This window comes from Aythya fuligula, chromosome 13 (assembly GCF_009819795.1).
Source record: "Aythya fuligula isolate bAytFul2 chromosome 13, bAytFul2.pri, whole genome shotgun sequence".
NCBI lineage: Eukaryota > Metazoa > Chordata > Aves > Anseriformes > Anatidae > Aythya > Aythya fuligula.
This window is the reverse complement of record NC_045571.1, coordinates 16,429,768-16,448,262: the sequence shown is the minus strand read 5'-3', so window position 1 is coordinate 16,448,262 and position 18,495 is coordinate 16,429,768. Positions and strand designations below refer to the sequence as shown.

Here is an 18,495-nt window from a genome sequence, read left to right as displayed (position 1 = left end):
TAGCACAGGCTGTGCAGAGAAGTTTTGTATGCCCCATCTCTGGAGGCCAGGATGGACAAGGCCCTGGGCAATCTGATCTAGTGGGTGGCATCCCTGCCTGTGGCAAAGGGTTGGTACTAGATGATCTTTAAGGTCCTTTCCAACCCAAGCTGTTCTATGGTTCTATGAATATTCCTACTCAACTATCCTATGCAACCTGCAGGCACAATTCTATAGAGTTCTGATTTATTTTGTAGGGTGAAGTACAGCTGAACTGATACATAGCTACCTGTGGTAGAGTATTTAAGAACTGTACTGTAGCATGCCTTAACTTGTATATATGTATATCTTTTCCTGATTTCAGTACACTTCCAATTCAAGAACCAAAATAAGATATAAGCCCTGTTTTCTGGGAAATACTAATAAAAATAGCCCTATTTGTTGGGGTTAGAAATGATGAAGGCACATTTTTCAAGCCTCTTCAAGTGAATATTTGTAATGGCTTGTGAAGTTCTGTGCATGTATGCTGCTTCAGAAAGATTTGACCTTTAAATGAAAAACTGAATAGAAAAAAAATCATGAATGGAAATTGAATCAGGTTCTTGAGATTTCTTCCAGGTCTCTATAGCTCTAATCACCTCATTGTGCTTGAACTTAATGGCTTAGCCTTGACTGGTATGATGCAAAAGTAGGAGGTGGAGGTTGGTGAGTAATTCACTGGAACAACATTTATTATTCCATAAATCTACACCTACAATAAATAAATAAATAAATATTTATCTGAGGCACAACCAAAATGTATAAATTAATAGAATGAAATTAGAGCTAGAGTGTTAGGTATATTTATGAAAATATAAAATCTGTGCTGTTTCAGTGTTAACACAAAAAAAAATACTAGGTAAGCAGTACTGTTGCATATAAAATTAATATTCACAATTGTAACAACATCTGATCAGTATTCTGCTAAAAAAGATCTGTGTTGCTGGGTTAGCACACAGAAGTAATGTCAAATGTTACCAAAATATTTCTATATTATTATTTATTATATTATCATTACTAATATGGCTTTGCCTATCAGAAATCAAGCATTCAGGGTAATAACTTCAAAGGTAATAACCTGGAAAGTGAAGAATACACTAAAAAAAAAATCAGAATCGAGACTTTCTTATTTCTCAGCCTTAGCAACAGCACAGCTTTAGTGCAACTTTTGTGTGTAATTTTTATTTAATCACATGTCAAATTGAAGACTTACATGAATTAAACTTCAAAAAGCATGCTTTCAGCTTTCATTTTGACATCTAGTTAGCATACAATAACTGCCTTTCAAAAGCAAAATAAAATGTTTGACAAGGTTTAAATGTTATTTTCAGTTTTATTTGCTCTTTTATTTCAGTTCTTTGTTGTTATGTTGAGAAGTGCAAAAAATCAATTCAATTATTAAATGTTACTGGAAATTGTTGTATTAGAAACACTCTGGTACAAGGGGGATGAGATTCTGAAAATAACCATCCACTGAGGTTCTCAGGCAGAAGTTTGTGAAGTTCCAGGTTTTTAATGGTTGTTTTTGTTTTTTTTTTTTTGTTTCTTTTTTTCAGCAATGATTTGTCTAATGAGTTTGTTTAATGGCCTCTTTGCTGCAAAAGTAAGATGGAAGCATCAGTGCAGCTTCTAGTTACTGCAGTGAAAAATGGCATTCATAAAAATTTACTCCTGAAATCAATAGCTAATAGATAAAATATATGAAATTTTTACTTTGTATCAGTTACGTAAAATTTCACATGCCTGCAAGAAATGCTTATGGGGTGTATAGGTATAGTTTTTAAAAGGCATCCTGTGTTGTTCAAAGACAGTCTTGCAAGATTACTTCTCATCACTTCTGCCAACTATGTGTGTGAGGGAACCCAGTTGCAAGTAATTTCCATTTGAGCAGGAAAATGGGTACCTTATGTTCCACTATTTTGCAACAGAAAGTAATTCTTTCATTTAAAAACTACAAATCTGAATAGGGTAGTCATCCAAATTTAACTTGTGTTTGTCTGGGCAGTCAACCAAGCTTTCATTTGCCTTATCAAAATTAATAGATTATGCCTCTTGCATCTAAATAAATTAATAAAGTGAAAGGAGTTATTTCAATCAGTAATGAGTGAAAGCCTAAAACTATTTACATGTCTCATATTACTCTGGAACAGTCAGAATGTTAATCACAGTGATGAAAGGTAAAAGTATTTATCAAAGCTTTCTGTTCTTTTGAAAGAAGCCAGATGATGTATTTTCCATTAGTAATTAGTGAGGATGTAAGATACCCATTATTAAATCAGGAGGACTAGATAAAATTATAACAAGAATGTCAAAAGGAGCTCTCTGAATCACACAGGTTTATATTGGGTTTCTGAAGTTTTAGGTATCTGAAATGTAATGTTTTGCCAGTATTTAAAAACAAATATGGTAAACCAGGAGAACAGAAAGTCTGTTTGACTTGACAAGCATATTGAATATCAGAAGCTGAAAAGGATGCAATTGATAGTAGAACAGTAGCTGATACAGTTGCACATGTTAAATAAAAAAGGGGGTTGGTTTAACAAGCTTGATCTGTATGAAATGACAATTAAGGCTGATAGTATTGGCAATAATTGGGGGGGTTGCTTTTTCTTGTGAGATGGGGAAAATGCTGACTTTAATGTCCACAAAGCTTGAACCTGAATTTATAATAATCAAATCAGCAGGATACTGCCACTTTGATGAGCACTGCCTCTCCCCTTCTCCCAAAAGACAAGCCCTTCATTTTGCTCTTTTCAAAAAAACAGTCCTGTGCAGGACTATTGCAGGCCATAGTGAAGAAATGTTTAAAACAAACTAAATCTTAAAAGCTAAATCTTAAAAGGTGGTTACAATAGTGGTTTTATTATTAGTGAAGTGTTTCTAGCTGTGTGTAATATTGGTGACCAAAAATGTTCAGCATCTTTATATATACTCCAAAAGAAAATACAGGTTAGTGTTGGCAAAAATTTAGAAGCTATTCTCATTTGAGTGTTAAATGATAATGGGCTCCATTCTGTCTATCTATTTATCTATGCATCTATCTCTATATAGAATATGTATGTGCTTATATATATATATATATATATATATATATATATGGAATTCGGCTTAAACTGTTATCCAGTATCAATAATACTGTAATTTAGCCTCTCTGTAATGTTTGTCCACATGTAATTGTCAGTATCATGCTGACCAAGGCTTCATCTAGCCTGTGTCCAGCAGTGGCCACAAATGTACCCAGGGAAGGCTACAAACAGGGCAAGAATATATGAGACATCTCCCAGTGCTCCCAGGCTCAGACTGATTTCAAGGCAGGCTGTTATCATGGTCTGCTCAGAGTAAACCCCGGGGGATCTTTCCCCCTGAACCATGCAAACTTTTTCATCCACAACACCTTACGGCAATGAATTCTGTAAATGTCATACTTCCAGCTTGCTGGAATGACTCCAAGATTGTGATGTTCTGCAGCGAGCTTGGAAAGCTCCCGAGTTTTGGTCTTACGCACTTGGCTTTTGGGGCATGATTTGGAAGAGATTTTGTAGAGTAGAAAATTCTCTAATAAACTAAGAAAAATGTAGGATCCCTTGGTTGAACAGGGACATAAAATGCCCAAGAATTTTTATTATTTTACATGGATTTAATACTATCACTTAAAAACAAAACAAACAAACAAAAAAATCAGTTCATGAACAACTTTAGAGTGAAGATCTGATTTGTTGTTCATTATTTTTTGCTATAATACAGATAATTAAGTTTCAAGAATGTGAAACTGAACTGTATTTTATGTGGAAAAGAGTCCTTCAGATCTTCAAAGGACTGATTTACTTTTTTTTTTTTTTTTAATAATGCTTTTTAAAGAAAAAAACATTGTGAGTGCTATATCTTTTAAGTTGTGACTTGTACCTTGAAGTTGTATCTTGCTTCAATGTTCTGTGCTGCAAATCAGTATGTGAAATGCAGACTTGGAAAACAATTGATAGAAACTGTTTGGACTGTAGTAGCTATATTGCACACTATTAAATTTAGAGAATGAAAAAAAAAATACTGGCTTTCTTTTTGAGTTTCAAATTAAAGGAAAAATTTTCCTCAAATTTTTTGAGGAAAATTTGTTTTCCATTGGGCTTGGGGTTGGATCCTTTTAAGCTGCTGAGAATTTCACACTGTATATCTCTGTCGAAACACATGGAACAAAAGATTGTAGTTATGGAACGAAAGGTGATATAAAAAAAAGTCTATAAAGATTAGAGTTGGAAGTTATACTTTGGAGATTTTATTTAAGAATAGAATTAGCACTTGTCATAGCTGAAGATAGTTATTGTTAAATTATTTAAGGTATTTATTTCATACTTTCCTAGCATTTGAAAGATGTAAGCAACTAAGAAAATAGATTTTAAAGTTAAAAAATATTTTGAATGTTTCTATGTTCACTGTCTGCATAGTAGTGAAGAAACATACTAAAGTAGTCCTTTTGTTTTATTTTCATGCTATTTTAGAGCATCTCCTAACTAAGGTCTGTTTTAAATCAGAATTATCTTCTAAATAACATAATTAATTCAATATAAATTAAACACTATTTTTTTCTTTGTGATCTCCTTTTAAAAAGATATTAATTTGCTTCAGTGAATGAAGATAATAAGGTTAATAGTTTAATGTTCTTCAGTTTATGTCTGCTGCATTTTCTATTACCTTTTTTCAGTTTTTGATTATAAATTGGCTAACCCCTGGTGTATAATTCTAGAAATCATCCCTTCAGTGTATCCAAAGCTATTTACTTAGGCTCATCTTTTATTATTCCCTCTGCCACAGCCTAATTATTGTAATGAAAGATTGAACACAGAATAGTTTGGGGCTTTGATCAGTCTTCATATAAATTTCAATAATGGGAGTAAAAGGTTTGAGGTCTTCTGAGATAATTTGATCCCTCCAGACATCCTGCTTTTACAAAATGCATTTCTTTTTTGGATACCATATGAGACCTCTGACAGAATTTGTGGCTGGGTTCATGACATCTCTGGAAGCAAAATTCTCTTCAGAACAATAAAAAATAATTTAATACTGCTGAATATATCAGAGCAAATGTATAATACTGGACACTTTTCGTTAAATTCTCCCCTCTTTTTTACCTATCAGTCTCACCGTCTGTATTAGAAGTTCCTACCTACAGCAGCATTTTTGAAATACACTAAGAATACATAAAAGTTTTGCTTTACTTTTTCTCTTTTCGGGAAAAAAAATATACTGTCATTCAAATAAATAAAACAAACCATAATCCATGTTATTCTATTACTATCAGTGTTAACTCTTTTTGGAGATAAACAGAAAAGCAGCTGGAGTCTAAGGATAATTTGTAATCTTATAAATTGAAATTTGAATGCCTCAAGGAGGAAATTTAAAAAATAAATGTGACAGAAGATAAGTCACAGCTTTTGGGAAAGTGTTATTAGAATGACTTGTTCCAGATCATTGTCTGATGTCTACACGAATTTAGAAAAGGTAGCACTGCTATGTAGAGAAAGAGATGTGTTTTTGTTGTTGTTGTGTGTTGTTTTTTTTTTGACAGTACTCTGTCATCAGTGTTATCAGGTATGACCTATCCAGGGACGCTATCAAAATAAAAATCATGAGCCTTTAGCTGATTCCAGTTTATTTAAAATCATGTGTTTTTCTTCTTTCCTACTAATAACACCTCAATTTATGTAACTAAGTGTTTAGAATTTTATGGTTAGTTTGGGGGATACTTTTTGAGATTTAAAACTTTTGGGGGGGCATGGATTTTGTTTTTCTTCTCACTGAGCTAGGAAGTTAATAAAATAACTTCATTACTTTCTTGTCTCCTTTACTTCAGCTGCTAAGACTTTTTGCTGTATTTTGACTACAAACCACAAACAGAAATATTCACGTGTGTAAACTCAGTGAATCCTCATTGTACATAATAGTAATAATTGCATTCCCAGCCTATTGCAAAAACTAATATTGGTATCTAAATCTAACACTTGGGCTGATAACATTTGAGGAATATTTTAACCGGCAATTGCCAGTTAAGAAGTAGAATAGGATGAATCATATTGGTTGTTTCTGTGGATCCATCTGTCTTTCTGGACCATTCTGAGACACTGCAAGTATCTCCACCCATGTGAGGTGAGAGAAGGATCATATAGGTGGCAGGATGAGCAAGAATACTGTCCCAAGCAGCTCTTCACAGAGCCCTGCTATGGCTGTGGGATCAGCTTCAGACAACTAGCTATAGGGTTTAATAATAAGATTCTTCTGGTGATACCAAAACTGGGGTGGTGGTATGCTACTTAGCTCTGAACTGTTCACTGCCTGCAAATTTTTTATTTTTTTTGCCCAGTGGATTTACCTAAGGCTGCTCCTGCAATCCCAGGATGGATATCCTTGTCCCTTTCCATCCTGTGTGATGAGGGATAATTGTTTCTAGAGCTCTTCACCTTATTCCTTGGCTTGATCTGTCCATTTTTTTCTTAGATTACTGCCAAATAAGAGAGAATAGAACAATTTGGTAAATGTACAGAGCTGATTCAGAAAGCAGGACTGGAACACACATTATACTTAAAGATCAACAGAAGAAATCATCTGGAAAAAACAGAATACCAGAAAGAACAAATGCAAAGTGCTGCACTTAGGCTGCAGTAATCAATGGCACACACCAGAAAGGGTGGCCCCCAAATGATCATTGGAAAAGGACCTTGTAGTGGTTGGCAAGGAAAACATTCCTTGAAGAAGACGAAGCAGTAGTAGAACCTGTAGGGGATGTGAAATGATCCTTCAGCTCTATTCCACGCTTTGAAGATCTCAGCTGAATCTCTGTAACAAGTTTTGAGTAGTGCACAGAGAAGCATATGAGAGCATGTGTGCAGGGAAGAACACTAAGAAATACCAGAAGACAGAAGACAGACAGAAATAGTAAGGTCTGCTTATTCTGAAATAGACTAAAGTGGCAAATACCAGAAAGATAACCAGACCATGATGGATGGGACTGTAGCAGTGATTTATTTTGTAACAAGAGTCAGGTTAGACATTAAAAGAAAACCTATCCATTAGTAATGGTGAAGCACTAGAACATACTTTCTGGAAAAGCAGTAAATTTCCTACTGGTAGGTTTTAAGAACAATTTTGACTCACATCTGTCAGGAATTACATAGGTAAAGTTGATCTTGCCATTTTCTTGGCTGTACCACACTATGCTGCAGCTGTCTTTGGTCATACGTAATGTCACAGTGGAAGAAATTTTGAAAAATAGATGAACTTCATTCACTTTTTAGCAAACCCTTCATACAATGGATGGCATTCACCTATAGTGACCAAATCTGACAACATCTGCTGTAGTATAAACACAGTATATAGCTGTACTATAAACACAGTATATATAATATACATATACATAGGTAAGCATTTTTTTTCTGCATAATTGCACGGCTCTCCACCATTACTAATCCTAGCAATTCTGGAACTGGACAGTTTTGCATAGCCTTTCAAATGAGATTTTGAATATTAAGCTAAGTACATTTCAAATTGTGTTTTTTTTTTTTTTTTTTTTTTTTTTTTTAAAATTTGTGTCCCATGTTTTCCAAGACACAACTAGAAGATCTGCTTTTTTCTTTGTTCCTATATATAAAAATGCTGTGACAGATTTACCTTTCAGTAATAATGAAAATGTTGTCCTGTACCTGATGCATTGGGTCCTTTATTCACCTGACCCTTTCTTCAAGCCAATAGCCATACTGTGGCAGCTTTCCTTCGTCTGTTTCCCAGCTTCCAGTCTTTTACTGTTAAGACATAGATCTGTGTTATAAGGAAATCAAAGGGATTGTAATGAAATGTCTGAAGCAGAGAAGTGGAATCTACTTTCAATTCATTAGTTGAATGGATGTGCAAAACCTATTAAAATTGTTTTCAATGCATAAGGCATGTTATTGTTTGTTCCTTCTCTGACTTGGAAGAATACAACAATATTAGAAGTGTGTCACATTTTCTAGGCCCCAAAGTGTGGAGCAGCTTTTAATAGGAAAGAAAATATCTTTTGAAAACTATAAAACTGAGCAGTGAAATAAATTGAGCCTCAAAAAATGATTGAAATCTCCAAGTCAATATACAAAAGGTGTCCAAAGACTTGTGAAGTCTGACAGAATCTCTTTAGTTTGAGCTGTCTTTCATTTTGCATCAGGTCTTACATTTTTAAAACGTAGAAAAAAGCAATGCTGTCAGGTGAAGCAGGTTTGAAAGCAGGCTGCTTGTTCATGAAAGCCTGAAATTGTGCACAACTGTAGATAATGTGTCTTCAGCAGATAACTGAAATAATACATTTCCTAAATTGGTTGCATTAAGCAATTACTGATACTGTAGTAGAAACCATATAATTTTCTTCCTTCCTTGTAGCCTCAGCGCCGTGTCACGTTTCACCTACCAGATGGCTCCCAGGAAAGCTGCAGTGACAGTGGGCTTGGAGACCACGAACCCGCCAGCGGTGCCAGTACATCGCACCCTCTGCCCCTTGGCTTTCCCCAGGAGGAGTACTATGAGCAAGCATCACCCAACAGCCGGACAGAAGGAGATGGCAACTCAGACCCCGAGTCCAGTAAGTGATGAACTCTGGTTGTGTTGGTCATTAAAAAGAAGCCCCTTTCTGACATTTAATGATTTAAGGCAGTGATTATAATTGAATGTTGATTTTAACATGGCCAAAAAAGCCCTGCATTTCTAAAAATGCAGAGTAAGTATGTCCATTGGGAATGAAACAGTCTTGAGCTGTAAAGAGCTTATGGATTACCTGGTATTTTTATAGATCTGAGGTGCTGTGTGTATGGGAGCTTTCTGATGAGGTTAACACTATTGCCATTGCAATCATACATGCTGCTCCTAGGGAGTTTATGCTTTCTTATATGTTTCTTTATCCAACATTAACGTGCGCACTAGTGTGTTTAACACAAAGAACTTCAGAATGACACCACAGTCTTTAGAAATAAAGGTTTATTGATTTGTCTTTTGAGAGCAACTGTGATATGTAGTAATTATCTCAAGAAAGTATGTCATACGACTTAATTCAGCAGTTATCACTGGCTTTTTATGACATCGAAAACATGCAAATCAAGGTGAGCTCAGGACCATGCTAGAACTATAGATACTAGTTTTGCTTTCTCTGCCTTGACATGATAGCCACTTAGAAACTCCACTGTACAGGCAACTGTTAATTGTCCAGGGGCTCTTTATCTGGATTAAATTGAACTGTGCCATTGATAAAAAGACACCTGAATGTGTGGAAACCTCTAAGGCCTTGTTAGAGGCCTAATAAGTGATTTGGAAATACATCTGTTCTGGGCAAAACTTGGCCCAAAAGGTGTATTACAGCTGCTTTATTATATCATGAAGAATGAATTAGTAAGTCCAATGCAGTTGGAATAGCTCTGTGAAAAGGTAGTTACATCTCTGCACTGGCAAATACAGCATCCAGCAGAGAGCATTAGCTCTGACTCAGAGCTGCCTCTAATAAATTCAGCTTGGCTTTTGGAAACCATGCTGCTGTCTTTGCCTTGTACTGCTTGAGACTAGAGTCTGAGGGCCTTGCGTGCAAAGATGAGGTCCTCTCTCTGTTTTTCTTTTAGGTCTTGAACTATTAACTGGGGATCCTCGGTTTTAAACTTTTAAAACTTTGTAAAGTTAACTGGTTCCTGAAGTAATTCCAGATTATGATTTTTTTTTCTGAGTTGATAGACAGCTGGCAAGAAGCAGCAGAAGTTTTGCATATTCTGCTGAAAATGTAACTCGTTGTTTGGTTCTCTGTGTGTTCATATATTTGAGGCTGTAATATACCCTTAAGAATATTTTAGACAGTCCAGCTGAATTTTTCATAGAATGAGATTTTAAGGGGCTACACATATACCCCAAAAGAAAGCAGATATATATTGTATGTTCTGCTTTTTCATGCATACACATGATCTGAATTTGCTTTCCAGCTCCATCCTTCTTTTGTTCTTTGTAACTCTTATTTATGCTTTACTGAAGTGAGCAGGTTGTACATAAACTTAGCATTTGGCTCCTCTTGTACACTGGGCATGGTGCGTGGGAATTGTTAGAACAGGCATGTGAATGTTGTCTTGCTATTTAAAGAGGCTTGGGTTTTGGACTTCCAGTGCTTTTTTAACTCATTTTTTGCAATTGTAGGAGAAATATTATTCATGACTCTTCTAAAATGTTGGCCTAAAACCAATATAGCTTTGACATCTGAATCTCATTGACACATATCACTGTGCAGGCACCTGATGTCTTTTCAAGTGTGAAATTTGAAGAAAGTTTAATCACCTGTCTAATTACCTGACAGCTCAGTTTTGAACTCAAAATCACAGTTGAATTAGCATTTACATTTTGTGGAGATTTTTTGCCCTTCTAACTTGTTTCTTTTTGAAACAATTTAATTGACACAATATAGCATGATGCTACAGTATTAAAAGTGTAGTTTGCAGTTCTTTTTAGCATTTTATGCTTATATTAATGGCAACATCTAGTGGCAGAAAAACATATAGATATAAATAGATATCTGTCATGTGCTTTCATACAACTAAGTAAAATAGAAAAGGAAGACCCGCGGCATATTTATGTTGTGTACTGCTAAAAATGAACTTTTACTAGGTAAAAGCAACCAAAATATTTTCTTTTCCAATTTATGAAAGTGTTCAGACTGAGGTTCATTTCACTCATCTGTGCATGTCTGGCAAATTTAGTCAACAGTGAAATAGTGGAGACCATTGTGAACTGATAGTTTCCACTACAAACATGCTGTTTGGGTTCTCTTTTGTTTGTTTCTTTTTAAAAACATGCTAAGGGAATGACATGAAGCTGCAATATGGAACGTTCAGGCTGGATGTCAGGAAAATGTTCTTCATTGAAAGGGTTCTGGAAAAGGCTTCCCTGGGAAGTGGTCATGGCACCAAGACTGCTGTTGTTCAAGAAGCATTTGGACAATGCTTTTGGACAATGCTCTCTAATTTTGGGGTGATCCTTTGTGGAGCCAGGAGGCTCCAGGACTTGATGATCCTTGTGGGTCCCTTCTAACTTGGGATATTCTATCATTCTAAATCTATTTTCAAATGGCTTAATCTATTTGAAGTACTTCTATTCTTGTTTCATGGACCAAAATGTTTTTAATGTAAACAGAGAGTGTGAAAAGAATATACAGTCAGATAATATGAGTAAATACCTCAATTCATACAGCAGAATAACCATAGCCTTCATTCTGTCTTAAGATCTCTTGTATCTGACCTATCTTAATATGAAACCTGTCTAAAATGTTAAGCCTGATTAATCATCTGATGGTAATTTAGTTCAACTTTGCCAACCAAGAACAGATACAGTTAGGATGAAACAATTTCCATAATATCCAGAAAATACTAGGACGTTAAGTGGTTTATGAATGCAGATTACGGATGCCACCTCACACAGGAATATATTCAGAGGTGTTTTCTCCCTCTTGTTTTTCCTCAATACAGTTCTTTGGTTTTATTTGTTTCTCTACTATTGGAAATGATTTTATTTACTATCCATTTACTAGCAATAGCAAAGCATTGCTAGTAAAAAAGCACTTAAAAGATGTTGTATTGGAATAAAATAAATTAAAAAAAAAAAAAAGCTGGGAACTATTGATGAGAGGAAGCCTTACAAATTCATATCCAAAATACGACTGAAGCAAGAGCGTAAGAATTGTTCTAATTGTGTAATTGTTCTTTACATGATCTAAGTATAAAGGGGTTAAAAAACTATGAGCAATTTCAAAGTACAGCTTTAAAATTAATTGTCTGTACTAATAAAAATTAGAAAAAGACTATTTAAAATGATTTGTCTTCCCTTAATTTTGTAGCCTCCTCATCAAAGCATACTGAAGTAATGGCATTACCGTAGGTGCTTCCTAAGGAAAAGATGCCAATAAAAACTAATAGTAATATAGAAATGCACATAGGTTTGTAGAGAACATTGTCCTTAAGTAACAGCATAGTGTATGGTGTTAAAATATTCTCTGTTAATAAACTGCTGAAACTTACAAGGATGCTTTAATAACTCCCCGTGCCTGTGATTTTGACCATTCCACCTTTCCCCCCCCCCGTGTTTGAATACAAAACACACTACAACAGTAGGCAAAATTTAGAAAATTCTCTTTAGCTAGACTTCTCCAGCAAACTCTCTCTCAATGGTGCCCACTTAGTGGGAGTGATATTGACAGAAAGGTTTGAAGAAAATGGTGCATATTAATTTCAATTATGCTTGGTTAATGGATAAATGTGTAACATTTTAATGACAAAATTTCAAACTTCTAATATTTTTAAAGCCTTATCGAAACAATCTGGCTATTTTTTTCTTCTAAAAATGCTCTAGGTGTTCAACCATTCTGTGATTCTGTAAAAAATAAAAAAAAAAAGTCTTCTTTTTTTTTCCTTCCTTGTAGCCTCAGCACCGTGTCACGTTTCACCTACCAGATGAAAAAATCTAAAAACTATTTTTCCTACTTTCATTTGGAGAATATAAGACACCCAGTTCAGCTAATAAACTGGACAGAATAAGAGGAATATATGATAGAAGTTTACAGAGAAAAAAAAAAAGAGTTGTTTATAGAAAATAATATGCAATTACATAATTGTAATTGTAAGCAAAAAGAAAGTTTAAACAAAACTAGTTGAAAATTAAAGGGCTAATTAATGAGATTACAGGCTTTTGAATAGGACAAAATCGGTATCTTAAGGACAGGGGGCTCTCCATAAGGATACTGAACGTGAATTGAGATTATACAAAAAAGGGACTAATAATTTAAGAAAGTTGTATTCAAAATCATAAGAGGTAGAGCTAAGGAGAGGATGGTTAAAAGGCAAACTGATGTGCACTTTTAATATAATGGTCACTTCAAGCTGGTCTTGCCAGAAATGTGTTTGACTTCTTGTTTGTATAACCCACTTGCACCTTTGCTTGTGGTAGCATAAGCATTTGTATAGCTATTTGGTGAACTGAATAGAATAATCACTCTGAGTTCAACTTGACCTTGGGTCAGAAAAAAAGATATATTTAAGAAGTTCAGTCCCCCAATCCTACATGTGGACGTGCAAGTAAGTGAATGAGCAGGTAGGGCAAATCTTGTGATCACTTCAAATGATTATTGGACTTCAAGAGAATTAGTCTTAAGAATTATCCATTAATCTATGGTTATTTAGCCATGTAAGAAGGAGGTTTGCAGCAAAGATGACATCTGTTGATTATTAAAGGTAAAATAATTTTATTCCCCCAAAATAAAAGAACATCTTCACCTTGCTTTAATTTTTGAAAAGGAGGATGATTTTGGGAGCAAAAACAGGCTGATGAAGAATTACGGTAATGGAAATAAAAGTCATAGTTGGTTCAGCGCCTTCATGTGGAGGAGCAGAGATACTCTTCCTCCTAGAGTATCAAAACCGGTAGTGTTTTCCTTGTTTTTCTGTAATTCTAAGAGACAAGGTGTCAAGAAAAAAAAAAAAAAAGTGCTTCTGAGTGACTAATGACACTTTGGCCAGGCTTCACTACTGGAAAAGGTTTACAAGAAAGAAACTAAGATATGCATGAAGAAGAGAATAAAGAGTGTTGTATATTTCCCAAGGATGGTACAATATTAGCTCTATTATCTCATTTCAGTGACACTTTTTTAATATTGGGGAACATGTGTAGTTTTAGTCTATATAGATTTAAGACCTAATAACTATCATTATGACATTAAGGTTGAGCATTAGTAATTAAGAAGGAAAAGACGCATTAATAAAAGAATTGAAAAATCTCCTTCATTATCTTTGTTAATGAGTTTGGCATTAAAAAGTAGGGACATGTCAATTAAATATTCTGCTATCTCAAAGCCAAGCATCACTGAAAATATGGAGAAGGAGGTGTATGACAGAAGAATTGGATTTTGCTAAGGATTTGGAATAATAGCACTGGGATGAAATCTAATAGTTGCAAGTCCTTCTCATAGGAACTGGTGTATGTAACTAGTATATAAATCACCAGCAGAAAATGACATAAAGAAAAAAACAACTGAGTATTACAAAGATAAGCTATAAATCATCAGTACCTAATGTGATGTGAAAAAATCCTGGTTTATTCCTGGTACAGAGGAAAACGAGCAAAAACAAAACAAACAACAACCCACAAGGCAATGATGATACCACAACTGGAATATTAGAAACAGGACTGACTTCAGAAGTTAAAGAGAACTCACTTGATGAACAGGTGTAAAGAAATATTATTAATAACAAGGGAATAGGATGCCTATACACAGAAATAAGAATTAATATTGGCTTTTTTAAATTGCAAGTTAAAGGCTGGCTTGGGACTAGAACTGCTCTCAAGCAATATGAAAGAATAAGGGAAGAGAAATGTGTTGGCCTAAAAGAAGTACCAAGTTGCTTCATGGACAAATGAATAGGTCGTCTATAAACCAGCAGAGGCCAGAAATTCTGAGATTTCAAACTTGAGAACAGTATGTAGAGAAGCAGGGAATGAGAATACTAACTTAATTTAAACAGAAGCCTGATAAATTTTTGAGGGGGCAAACAGAATGCCCACAGTAACAGCAGCAAATATACCCTGTGATCCAGGAAGTCCCCTTTCTATGTTCACAGTAGAAAAGCTGCCGGTGTGAGCTTGCTGAGTCTGAGTACAGTGTTACCCCCCTGCCTCCAGCCCCAGCACCATATGGCATCGCCTGGCTGAGCGGCTTTGCCTTGCTGCTGCTGGCTGCATGGGCTGATGGAGCCAAGCTGGTGGCCTTGGCATTCACAGGCACTAGGGGAAGTTTGCCTAAGTAATGCCATCCAGGATCCTATAAATCTCATTGATGTCATTGTGAAGAAGAAAGAGTCAATGTTGCACACTGTCAAAAGACAGCTGATGATAGGAAGCTCCCTCTCCCTGGAGAAAACGGCTGCATTTTTGACCATGCTGACTTGTCTGATAATCAGAAACTCTGCAGTTGCTGAAATATACTCTTTATACATCATCAATAACACTGCTCTGGCAGCTGGACTTCAGACCTCATGCCAGGGCACTAGAAAAAATAAAATTATAGCATTTCGAGTATCTTGTTCCCTGTCCAGATACTGGGGCTAGGTGTGATTGCCAGATGATGTGATTATTTATTTATTTGTTTGTTATGTTTTTGATTGTTTTGTTCTCTTCTTGTGTGCTTTTAGTTCCACATTAAGGCTGAAATGTAACAGTAATATTTTAATTCTGTCATTGCTGAATTGTAAACTTGCTATAGCAGTTAGATCGAATTTGAGATAAATAGGAAGACTCTGTCATTAATTAAAGATGATAAATCTTAAGCTAGAATAGATCCCAGTGTAGCACATCTGCCCACTGGGTGCCTCTACCCCTACTGTATTGTTTTTTTCTATCCCCATGGCTGTGCACTAATTATTAATTCTGAAAGTGCTGAGGTAATTAATCTTTCTGAGGCAACAGAGTTTGATTGATCTTCTACCTTTAATCAAATTAGCTTGTACGTAGGTGGGAGAATGTAAAGGCTGACTATAGTACTGTACCACTCTGTAAAATGCTCACCTTTCTGATGACCTCCTGAGAGCACTAGCATGAATCGCATGTATATAAACCATGAGGGCAAATACTGAGTGGCCATTTGATTTAAAAGTTGGGGAATGGTCAGAAATCAAAATCAGGGTGTGCTACATTTTAAAGTATGTCTCCTTTAGAATGGCAACTTTAGAATTTTTCACCTTATGTACGACGGTATGGAACATCAGTTGAGGCTGACAAGAGTGTGGGTTTTCCTGATGTTTTAGCTATCTGTATATAAAACAAAATTACTGACTAGTCATAAGTACATGCAATGAAGCAAGCCTTCTATAAAACAAACCATTATTCTTTAGATTCTTGATAACTGGAGATTTGAGAGTGAGGAAGAGGTCAGATTGGAGAGGTGAATTTACAATGATGCAGATGAGTAGCTTTTGCAAGTGGATTTTTACTGGTCTTGAAGAGATACAGATTGCATATTCAGAAACAATTCCATAATTTGGTAATTTGATCCCTGAGTGCCTGACTTAAGTGTCATTAAAGCAGCTGACACAAAGGGAAAAAAAATAAAAAAAGGACAAAGTGAATGAAATGAAGAAATACAAAAACAAAAAGATGCTGCAGCTCAGCTGACCCTAACAGTCACATACTGAGGAGGACATCACTGTAATTGTTATAACTCTGATTTTAAAAATCTTTTCCTTCTTGTAAAAAAGGAGCACTCTATAAAATATTTTCTATAAAATAGTTTTCGATGTTTTCTTATTGATATCAGACTACAATGTCTGATGTACATAAAGCCTTGATGTACATTTTCTGCTTTTTGAAGATAAGGAAGATAAAGGCACATTTTCCTAGATACATCATTTCTTTCACACAGAATCAATGGGGAAATTTTCTAGCAGTTCTCTTTATGGCCTCCCCAGCACTCTGTTGTATCTTCTAGACTACATACTGGGATGAAGTAATTCAGGCAAACAGTAATACTGTGTTTGTGAATTCCATCTAATGTTATTCTTGACTGAGGTTTATGACAGAAGTTACTCTGCATAGAAAGATTAGAAAGAATAGCTCAACCTTACAGTTTAGAAAGCAGTCATTTCTTGTGAAATAATAAGAACGGTTTTGAATTGTTTGGTTTGTGGTGGTGGTGGTGTTTTGTGTTTTTTGTTGTTGTTGTTTTGTTTTGTTTTTTTTTTTTTTGTGTGTGTGTGTGTGTGTTTGTTGTTTTTTTTTTTTTTTTTTAATAATAAATGAGATCTGACATCTATAAACAGTGATTTAGTGGCAGATGTTCTGTGATATATATTTATGTTATCACTTAAGCTGACATGGTAATGGATAATCCTATTTTTTCTGTTTGAGGTTTATCAAAGTTTTAAAATATATCACTATGGCAAGCAGCCTGGCAGGGCAGAGGTGGAGACAGAACAAATTTCTTTCCTCTACTTTTTCAGACTCCTTTCATATCTGACTTGCTGTCACATTTGCAGTAAATAGTGGCCCTGAAGTTTGGCTGGGTAAATAGAATCTAATTCGGAGCACCCTGAATCTGGGAACATTTTAGGGGTATGATGGTTATGATAGCTTGAAAAGTCACAAAGGGCACAGATTAAAACGGAAAGTTTATCTGTAATATATGAAAGCTGAAGTCATTGATAGAGTTCCCTTCTAGTGACAGCTTTGAAGATGAGTGTATCCTACCTATCTTAAATCTAGTTATGGATGAGATAGAACTTTATCAAGAAGAACCAGACCTCTGTGAGCAAATCAATCCCTTATCTTGTCCACAGTGTTTGAAAATGACAAGTGTGAAGACCTGGCACAAGTGCCAAGCGAAAGCAGCTGTCACAGGGGCTGCCAAGTCACCCAGCTCAAGCGAGTACTCCATCAGAGGGAAGAAGTGGCTTCTCTTGACAATAAGCCTATCTTTACTTCCAAATTTTACTGGGCCACCCACACAGTAAAATAATGTTCGTATGACATTTGTGTTTCTCTTACTTCTGAGCCATGAGGCAATTCACTTCATGTCCTTCTGTCTGTCTTATTTTGTCTCATACTTTCACTTGTTTCTTATTTTTAAGAAAAGATGAGTCAGTTACCTTTCCTTTCTTTTTTCAAGTTACGACAATCAGTAGCACCAAGAAGAACTTCTGAATATATGAAATACTGAGACATTTGTTAGTAACTAGTTCTTGTTTTAAAGGTAGAAATATAGAAAAAGCTCTTTTTTATTTTTTCTTTTTGGTATTTTAGATGACTTAAACCATGTGAAAAATTGCATGTTTATAATTGTGTTTGAAGTGTCATAATTCAATACCTGATTTCACTGTGATTAATGAAAAATATATCAAGGCATATATATTTAATAACTGTCTACAGCTACCAGTGTGTCTTAGAAATTAAAAAGAAGAGTTGAACAAAGAATATTCCCAATTGTCAGTGCTCTTAAAGTCACAACATTTGCTGAAACAAACTTGATCAACTCAACACATCTAGTGATTGTAGTCCTTGTTTGTGTAGAGATGTGGTCCTGGATGAACATCCTTTAATCTGATGTTTTTCTTGGAATTGTGGAAATTCCAATCGCAAGTGGAATTTTGATTGGAAATAGGATCTAATATTGAACTATCCATTATCATGTGTTCCTTTCATAATTTTCATCCTGCTCTCATGCTATCTTGGTTATTTGTACATATCCATTTTCATGTTTTGGTTTAAATTAAATTGTAAACTCCCTGGATTACACGCAGCACGTCTGCTATGTATTTGCATGGCTCCAAGCACAATGCAGCTGTTATACTTGTTTTATGTTCCCAGTACAATTGCAGTAGAAGTGATCACTCATACTTTTATAATGTATGTGATGCTGATCTATACAAATAATATATGCTGTATTAGCAATGTTTCTTACTGCAT

General features: G+C 35.2%; 1 protein-coding gene across 2 annotated transcripts in view; it reads left to right on the top strand.

The window, feature by feature from the left end:
* Nucleotides 1-18,495, top strand: part of PCDH11X (protocadherin 11 X-linked) — a 473,826-nt gene that overhangs the window by 338,937 nt on the left and 116,394 nt on the right. For both annotated transcript variants that reach the window (XM_032196196.1, XM_032196195.1), the window contains exon 6: nt 8,416-8,614. In XM_032196196.1, coding sequence (XP_032052087.1) covers nt 8,416-8,614 — 199 coding nt within the window. The remainder of the gene's footprint in view (nt 1-8,415; nt 8,615-18,495) is intronic.